This window comes from Copidosoma floridanum, unplaced genomic scaffold (genome assembly GCF_036245765.1).
Source record: "Copidosoma floridanum isolate Cflo_tuat_1 unplaced genomic scaffold, Cflo_Japanese_pri ptg000016l, whole genome shotgun sequence".
Taxonomy (NCBI): Eukaryota; Metazoa; Arthropoda; class Insecta; order Hymenoptera; family Encyrtidae; genus Copidosoma; species Copidosoma floridanum.
Genome location: NW_028321893.1, coordinates 17,103,450 through 17,112,713, shown reverse-complemented (window position 1 = coordinate 17,112,713; position 9,264 = coordinate 17,103,450). Strand labels below are relative to the sequence as shown.

General features: G+C 49.5%; 1 protein-coding gene across 1 annotated transcript; it reads right to left on the bottom strand.

The window, feature by feature from the left end:
* Positions 1 to 1,068: 1,068 nt before the first annotated feature.
* Positions 1,069 to 6,349, bottom strand: LOC111643981 (uncharacterized). The gene is made up of 4 exons (XM_089592341.1): positions 5,525 to 6,349; positions 5,364 to 5,383; positions 4,102 to 5,317; positions 1,069 to 4,020 (listed from the first exon to the last, which is right to left on the bottom strand). Exons 1-4 carry the CDS (start codon positions 6,347 to 6,349, stop codon positions 1,069 to 1,071), a joined length of 5,013 nt encoding a protein of 1,670 aa, XP_089448467.1.
* Between the last annotated feature and the right edge of the window lie 2,915 nt (positions 6,350 to 9,264).

The window sequence follows — 9,264 nt, the reverse complement described above, 5'->3', positions numbered from 1 at the left end:
ATTATTAAAATAACTTAACCGCCTATTACCCAATGACCCGGGGCGCTCACTGGCCACTCTGTCGAATGAATAATTATTATAATAAAACAAGCGCCTATCACTTTGTTTCGTTTCAAGCCTCTAGGTCGCGATGGACCGTTATCAAAGTCGCGGGGGGGAAACGTACCCGTTATCGTTGACAAATGCCTGTAGAGAGTAGGGAAATAATAAAACGCTCAACACGAACTCTTCGATGATAGGAAACAACTTGTATTTTTTCTTTACAGCAAATATGAAAATAAAGGCGAATCAGAAAAGAAGACCGGAAAAATGACGCTAATGATTAAATAAATTGTAAATGTGGACTGTGCTTAGACGACGGAGAGAGAGGAAGGCTCTCATTGGCCAGCGTGCGTTGCTTGGTCAGTACGATAAAGACCAAAAACATGCCGATCGAAGCAGACGAGTACTTAAGTCACGCTCGTTCTAACGCTGTTCGATTGCAACTAACTTGCTCGCGGTTTGTATAGAGAGACTTCGATAACGCGGCGACAATTAAGGTGGGGGGGCCTTTTTGGGAGAGACCCCCCTCCTCGCGTTGCGGTGCCACGAGGCCTTCGTCTCTCTCTTTTTCGCTCTTAATAAGCGTATACACACATACGTGAACATACCGCCCACCTTGAGGCAACCGCGTCAAAATGAATTGAAAAAGCGAGATAGAAAAAAAAAGCCTGTAAGCGAATAGAGCTTAACCTACTGCTACGGCGAGAGCTAGCGCAGCTATATACAATAGTGTTAGTAGCTTACCCTGGCCACGAGCTGACATGAACATGAAGGATTTACAAATTTTGCAATTGAAAAAAAAAGCAAACAAACATAAAATCAAATTCATTAATGGGTTAGTAAGTGAATAAACTACTAATTAGCACTGAGTTTATTTTGATTGTTTGGAATAGCACTTCTCGAGCTCGGGTTGAGTTAACAGTTTAACAAGCTTCACAATTGGTCGCGAAAGCGTCGAGGCAGCCGTCTTCACCGTGGCTACGCACACAAGGTTGTCCGCCCCGGCCTGCGTGGCAATTACCACACCTAAGGGCCAGGTGGCTGGGGGCGCGAGTTCATCACGCACGAGAACGACGTCTCCTTCTTGTAATTCGTTCGAGGAGTCTGCCACTTGCATCGCTTGAGATGCTGATGCAGGACCTCCTTTCTCCAGCTGGACCAAAATGAGTTACGAAGGTCGACTATTAGCTTCCAGCGGTTGGACGGTGACATTGGCCTCTGCGCTTCGTCATATGGCTCGGGGTGAGAGAGCAACGCAGAGCCGACCAGGAAATGTGCCGGAGTGAGGGCGAGCTCGCCCGTAACTTCATTGCTCAAGGCGCACAGTGGCCTTGAGTTGAGGCAGGCCTCAATTTTGGCGCACAACGTCGACAGTTCCTCGAAGGTGAGCCTTGTCTCGCCGATCACGCGCTTGAGGTGATGCTTTGCGCTTTGGACGGCGGCTTCCCAAAGCCCGCCAAAATGAGGAGCTCGAGGGGGGATGAAGGACCAGTCCGTCCCTTGAGCTGCCAGCTTCTCGGCGATGTTTGAAGCAAATGAAGAGCTGGCCAGCATGCGCTGAAGCTCGTAAGCTGCGCCTTTGAAGTTCGTGGCGTTGTCCGAGTACAGCACAGCGCAAACTCCACGGCGTGCAGCGAAACGAGAGTAGGCTGCAAGAAAAGCTTGGGTTGAAAGGTCAGAGGCTACCTCGAGGTGAACTGCCCGCGTGACAGTGCAAATAAAGACGGCGATGTAGCCTTTGGTTGTTTTAGCGCCTCGTCCTCTTAAAAACAGGACGGTTATCGGTCCAGCGAAATCCACACCCGTGTGCGAGAACGGACGAGACGGGGAGACTCGTGCAGTCGGCAGTTGGCCCATGAGTTGGCTAGGGCTCCGTGCAGCGTGGCGCGTGCACTTAGCACAGCGGTGGAGTACTCCGACCGCTAGGCGCTGGCCCCGTGAAATCCAAACGGAGCGACGTAAGTGCGACAGCATCAATTGGACCCCGCCATGAAGGGTCCGCTGGTGAGTGTCTTCGACGAGTCGCCTGACGATCGTGCAACGGCTCGGCAGAATGACCGGGTGCCTCTCGCTGTACGGAAGCGCTGAATGATCGAGGCGGCCGCCGACTCGAATGACTCCGTTATCGTCGATGAAAGGCGACAGCCGACGGAGAGGGCTGCGAGCGGAGACAGAGCTGTCACGCTTCAACCTCTCCAGCTCGCTAGCAAAGTGATGACTCTGAATAATTCTAAAACAGAGAAGAGTGGCGAGCCGAATCTCTTTGCCTGAAAGAAAGGGATTGATCGGCTGGTGCTCTTGGGAGATGGGGCGAACGCGCCAACGCAAGCTGTAAGCTAGCATCCGGACGATCTTGTCAAAGCTGGAGAACTTTTGAAAACGAGGAAGGCACGGGTGCACAGAGACGTCCTTGGGTCTCTCCTCCTGCGCCGCGAACACCTGCGGCTGGTCGTTGGGAGTGGTATCTGCAGCTTGAGTAGGCCACTTCTCTTGCTCCTGCGTGAGCCACACAGGTCCGTGCCACCAAAGAGGAAATTGAGCGAGCGCCGAAGGCGCGAGGCCTCGGGTGGCGCAATCTGCGGAGTTGTCGGCGGATTTGACGTGCCTCCACGTAGCTGCTGGCAACTCGGAGAGAATCTCGCTCGTTCTATTGGCGACGAAGGTTGGCCAGTGGGCCGGATGAGTCTTCAGCCAGTCCAGCACCACGCGTGAGTCTGACCAGAGATGGATGCGACTCGGCTTGGTTGGTGAAGCGTCCGACACGTGCTTGGCCAATCGTGTGGCCAGCACTGCGCCGCACAGTTCGAGTCTAGGCAGCGACTGAACTTTGGTGGGCGCCAACTTTGTTTTTGCAAAGAGGAGCTGAGCAGAGCGATTTGGGTACACCGCATTAATCGCTGCTGCATAAGCTCGCTTTGAGGCGTCAGCGAATCCATGCAGGTGCCATTCCTCGGCCTCGAGGCCACCCAGCCACCGCGGGAGGCTGATGAGCGAGATCTGTTGCATCTCACTCCGAAAGCGCGTCCAGCGTGACTGGAGGTCGTCGGGCAGCAGCTCATCCCACTCAAGGTTGAGGAGCCAAATATCCTGTAAAACAATCTTTGCACTTACGATTATCGGAGCTATCCAGCCAAGAGGGTCGAAGAGTAGCGCAATCTCTGACAGCACGACGCGCTTGGTGATTTCATGACCGACGAGCATCCCCTTTGGTTTGAAGGTGAAGGAGTCCGAGCTGGGCAGCCACTGCAGGCCCAGCGTTGACACGGCGTCGTCCTGCTTGAGGTTAATGGCCTTAGCCGCCATTGCTTCAAGCCCCTCAAGTATGAAGGAGTTGTTGCTTGCCCATTTGCCTAGCGCCATGCCGGCGAATGACAGCAGCTGAATCGTCTCGTCGCGCCGCTCGCGCGCCTGGTCCAGCGTGTCTGCTCCAGCAAATAGGTCGTCGACGTAGAGTCGACGGCGTAGTGTCTCAGCGGCGTGTGGGTGAGTCTCGGCGCCGTCCGTGGCGAGAGTTTGCATGACCTTGAGCGCCAAGTAAGGCGCAGAGGCCGTCCCGTAGGTGATAGTCGTGCACCGATAGTCCGTGATGGGCTCGGCGGTGGAGGAGCGCCAGAGCACTCGTTGCCAGTCCCTGTGGTCCGGGTGCACAAGGATCTGTCGAAACATTTGGACTACGTCCGTTGTAAATACAAACTTAAAAAATCTCCACAGCGTCAGCACTTGAGCGATATCCGCTTGAAGCTTGGGACCTGCCAGCAGCAAGTCGTTGAGCGAGACGCCGTTTGAGTCCTTTTGCGACGCGTTGAAGACTACGCGCACCTTACTCGGATTCTCGGGCCGTCTCACTGCATGATGAGGCAAATAAAAGGATGGCCTGCTGAGCTCGTCAGCTGGCACGGGTTCCATGTGACGCTGGTCTATGTAGTCCTGCATGAAGCTACCATAAGACTCAGCGAGATCGCTATCGCGATGTCTGCGCTTCTCGGAGCGAATGAAGCAAGTAGCGGCGATATCTCGAGAGGCGGAAAACTTTGGCGTGCTTTAGAAAGGCAGCTTTACCACGAAACGGCCGTCGGCATTGCGAAAAGAAGTCTGATGAAACGACTCCTCGCATTTGCTCTCGTCGCTCGTGAGCAAAGGTTTGCGTAGCGCCTCCTCGATTTCCCAAAACTTCTGTAATTCTACTGCAAGAAGATTATTAGTGTGAATGTGAAACGCACGAACGTGCATCGTGTTGCTTGTGTCAACGCTGGCCAGGGGACCCGTGAGCAGCCATCCGAAAGCGGAGTTTTGAGCTAAAGAGGCGCCCGCTGGACCGCGTTTTGTCCCATTTTGAATGACCGACGGATAGACGTCGGCACCGAAGATGCAGTCTATCTGTCGAGACTCGAAGAACTGTGGATCGGCTAACTTGAGCCCTCGGATATGAGGCAATTCCGAGGTAACCGCATGCTTGTAAGGCAGAGGCTGAGAGAGCTTAGGCAACACTAACGCCGAGACCGAGATCGTTAAGTTGGATTTGCCTCGGGGTGCCACCTTGAGTTCAGCTTCGCGGTGCGCTGTAGAAGAAGCGCTTCCGCCTACTCCGACGACCTTGATATTCACGGAACTACAAGGAAGTCCCAGCTCTGAGATCACATGATGCGTAATGAAGGAGCGCTCGGCCCCAGGGTCAACAAGAGCGCGAATGCGCAGCCGCTTGCCGTTGGGGCCAATCGCGATTAGTTCAGCGGTCGCAAGAAGAATTGTGCGACCAACTAATGCATTGTGCGCAGCAACAGGAGGGCAGGCAGGCTCGTCCGAAGGATTGTCATCCTTGCGAGGGGCGCTAGCGCGCGAGGAAACCTCCTCGTTGCGCGGCTTTGCTATTCTCTTGAAGTGCAACTTCGAGTGGTGCTTTGCATCGCAAGTCACACAACGATTGGGAGAGGGGCATTTTTCCACAAAATGCGACGCTCTCAGGCAATTTACGCAAAGCCTCTCGCGTTTGCATAAATCCCAGCGCTGCGATACCGGCATGGATTTAAAATCGCGGCACCTATTTACGTAGTGATTGCCTTTGCAAGCTACGCAGCTCTTTGTTGTTCCGGCGGACTCGTCCGTTTGCGCAGCGTTTGCCGCGACGCGTTTAGAACGATCGCCGCTTTGTTTTGATGCCGAGTTAGCTTTTCCGGCGTCGCTCGAGTGCGGGCCGACGTGAGCCTGCTCGAGCGCGTGAATTCGGCGCTCCAGGAAAGCTAACCACGCTCTGCTACCAATGTTTCGTTTCGAGCCTCTAGGTCACGATGGACCGTTATCAAGGTCGCGGGGGGGAAACGTACCCGTTATCGTTGACAAATGCCTGTAGAGAGTAGGAAAAATAAAACGCTCAACACGAACTCTTCGATGATAGGAAAAAACTTGTATTTTTTTCTTTACAGCAAATATGAAAATGAAGGCGAATCAGGAAAGTGGTTAAATCTGCGTATGAAGGAAAGCCAACCGTCCGTTCCTGCGAAACTTCCCATGCCTCGCGAGACGTTAAGTCGAGCTTACGAATGACGCAATGAACAACAAAATAATTAGTTTGCTCGATCGGACAACCGAGATCTATAAGCGCGCGAACCGATTCCTCCGCACGATCCATTGTGTCGTTAAGATCCGCAACATTGCGAGCTTTAACAGCTGGAAGCTGAATCAAGCTCTCGATACTGTTAAACAAACGTATGCGTGGATTATCATAGCGACGAGTAAGCTTTGTCCGTGCGACCTCGAAGTTTGCATCTGTGAGTTCGATACCCTTCAGACGTTGCGCAGCCGCGCCCTGCACAGCGTTGAGCAAGTGCTGCAATTTTGCTATCGGCAGGACGGTGGCCTTCGAGACGACAAGCGAAGAAAAGCGCTGCTTGAAGCTCTCCCATTCCTCTTGTTTACCCGAGAAAGTGGGCAGAGCAATCCGCGGCAAAGACGCGTATTGCTCCGCAGCATTAGCGTTGATAATAGGCGCGGGAAGTTGACCGGGAAACGGCGCGGGGCCCCTGAGCTCCAATATTCGCGTCAAGAGGCGCGCTTTCGCGTCGCTATACGCCAGCTCAACTAGCGAGTATACATCGTCCTTGAAGTAGCTATCGCCGGCTAGCTGCTCTTCGTACTCGAGCAAGTTCTTGTGTCGAGAAATGAAAGTTGACCAATAGTTCTCGAGAATGCCTAGCCGCGTCTCAAAATGTGACAGAGTTTGTTTTTCTACGGCGACTTTGACGGTCGAGTTGTTGTAGAAATTTGTTATATTCGTCGTCAATTTTGTTTGGGATTGGTGAAGCTTATCCATGCTGCTTAGAGACGTAAGCGTTTAACGCGATCAAAACAACGACTCGAGAAGTATGCTTGTGAGTCGCGGCTCACTGCGAGGTCAAGCGACTACAGCGAACAACAGAGAAAAGCGAGCGCGCTAGTAAACAAACGCTCTCCTAGTAAGCGACTAGATGTATCGGCGTACTCGCTCGATATAGCACGATCGGAATGTGGCCTTGAAGCCTTCAAAAACGAAATTTGCCGAACAAGTTGAGATAATTGTCTACTCACAGACCTTTTTCCGTTTGCTCTACTTATCGTAGCCGAAAAATGGCTCTCGGAGAAGCTGGTGGTAAAACCGATGAGACGAGTAGACAACAGAAGCGGCTCGTTGCGATGCCACCAGAAAGCCCTGCTGTCCCAGCTAGCTGCACAGCTCCGTTATCGAAGATTTCCTCGTGTTTGTCGAATTCCACTGCTCTCGTACAGGCAACCACGCTCTGCTACCAATGTTTCGTTTCGAGCCTCTAGGTCGCGATAAACCGATATCAAGGTCGCGGGGGGGAAACGTACCCGTTATCGTTGACAAATGCCTGTAGAGAGTAGGGAAATAATAAAACGCTCAACACGAACTCTTCGATGATAGGAAACAACTTGTATTTTTTCTTTACAGCAAATATGAAAATAAAGGCGAATCAGAAAAGAAGACCGGAAAAATGACGCTAATGATTAAATAAATTGTAAATATGGACTGTGCTTAGACGACGGAGAGAGAAGAAGGCTCTATTTGGCCAGCGTGCGTCGCTTGGTCAGTACGATAAAGACCAAAAACAAGCCGATCGAAGCAGACGAGTACTTAAGTCACGCTCGTTCTAACGCTCTTCAATTGCAACTAACTCGCTCGCATTTTGTATAGAGAGACTTCGATAACGCGGCAACAATTAAGGTAAGGGGGCCCTTTTGGGACAGACCCCCCCCGCGTTGCGGTGCCACGAGGCCTTCGTCTCTCTCTTTCTCGCTCTCAATAAGCGTATACACACATACGTGAACACACCTGATGACCCGAGGCGCTAACTGGCTATTTTGTTATATTAATAATTATTAATGAATAATACAAGCGCCTATCACCCAATTACGATGAGCGCTTACTGGCTATTTTGTTATATTAATAATTAATAATGAAAAATACAAACGCCTATCACCCAATGACGCGAGGGGCTTACTGGCCACTCTGTTTAATAAATAATTATTAAAATAACACAAGCGCCTATCACTCAATAACCCAGGGCGCTTACTGGCCACTTCATTATATAAATAATTATAAGAATAAGACAAGTGCTTATCACCTATTGACCCGATGCACTTACTGGCCCCTCTGTTCATTAAATAATTATTGAAATAACACAAATGCCTATCACCTGAAAACCTGGAGCGCTTACTAGCAACTCTGTGATATAAATAATTTTAAGTAACACAAGCGCCTATCACCCAATGACATGGGGCGCTTACTGGCAACTCGGATGGATAAATAATTATAAATAACGCAAGCGCCTATCCCTACTGACCCGGGACGCTTACTGACCACCCTGTTAAATAAATAAGTATTAATAAATAATACTAGCGCCTATCACTTAATTACCTGGGGCGCTTACTGGCCACTCTAATAAATAAATAATTGATATAATAACGCAAGCGCCTATCACCTGATAATCTGGGTCATTTACTGGCCACTCTGTTAAAAAAAAAACTTTTAATAATACAAGGGCCTATCACCCACTGACATGGGGCTTTTACTGGCAACTTAAATCGATGAATAATTATTAATAACATATGCGCCTATCACCTGATGACCCAGGACGCTTACTGGCCACTCTGTTAAATGAATGAATATCAAAATAACACAAGTGCCTATCACCTGATGACCCGAGGCGCTTACTGGCAACTCTGTTTGATAAATAAATAATAAAATAACTTAAGCACCCATCACCTGATAACCCAAGCCGCTTACTGGCCACTCTATTAAATAAATAATTATTAAAATAACACAAGTGCCTTACACCTGATAACCCGAGGTGCTTACTGGTTACTCTGTTTAGTAAATAATTATTAATAAGTAACACAAGCGCCTATCACTAAATGACCTGGGGCGCTCACTGGCTACTTCGTTAAATAAATAACTTTTAATGACACAAGCGCCTATTACCTAATGACCCAGGGCGCTGACAAGCCACTCCTTTAAATAAATAATTATCAAAACAACACAAGTGCTTATCACCTAATGACCCAAGGCAATTACTGGCCACTCTGATTAATAAATAATTATTGAAATAACACAAGCGCCTTACACCTAATGACTCAAGGAACTTCCTGGCTACTCTGTTACATATATAATTTTTAATAACACATGCGCCTATCGTCCAATAACCCGGGGCGCTGACAAGCCACTCCTTTAAATAAATAATTATCAAAACAACACAAGTGCTTATCACCTAATGACCCGGGGCGCTCACTGGCCACTTTGTCGAACAAATAATTAGTATAATAAAACAAGTGTTTATCACGTAATGGCCCAAGGCGCTTACTGGCTATTTTGTTATATTAATAATTAATAATGAAAAATACAAACGCCTATCACCCAATGACCCGGGGGGCTTACTGGCCACTCTGTTCAATAAATAATTCTTAAAATAACATAAGCGCCTAACACCCAATGACCCAGGGCGCTTACTGGCCACTTTATTATATAAATAATTATTAAAATAACATAAGCGCCTATCACCTGATAATCTGGGTCATTTACTGGCCACTCTGTTAAATAAATAATTTTTAATAATACAAGGGCCTATCACCCACTGACATGGGGCTTTTACTGGCAACTCGGATCGATAAATAATTATAAAAAACCTATGCGCCTATCACCTGATGACCCAGGACGCTTACTGGCCACTCTGT

Excerpts from the sequence above, each read along its gene's own strand:
- LOC111643981 (XM_089592341.1), bottom strand. The coding sequence starts at position 6,349 with ATGGATAAGCTTCACCAATCCCAAACAAAATTGACGACGAATATAACA. Across the intron at positions 5,384-5,524 it reads AAGTTTCGCAGGAACGGACG|GCATTTGTCAACGATAACGG; the intron begins GTTGGCTTTCCT and ends TACTCTCTACAG. Across the intron at positions 4,021-4,101 it reads ATGCCGACGGCCGTTTCGTG|CGCAGACATCGCGATAGCGA; the intron begins GTAAAGCTGCCT and ends CGCTCCGAGAAG.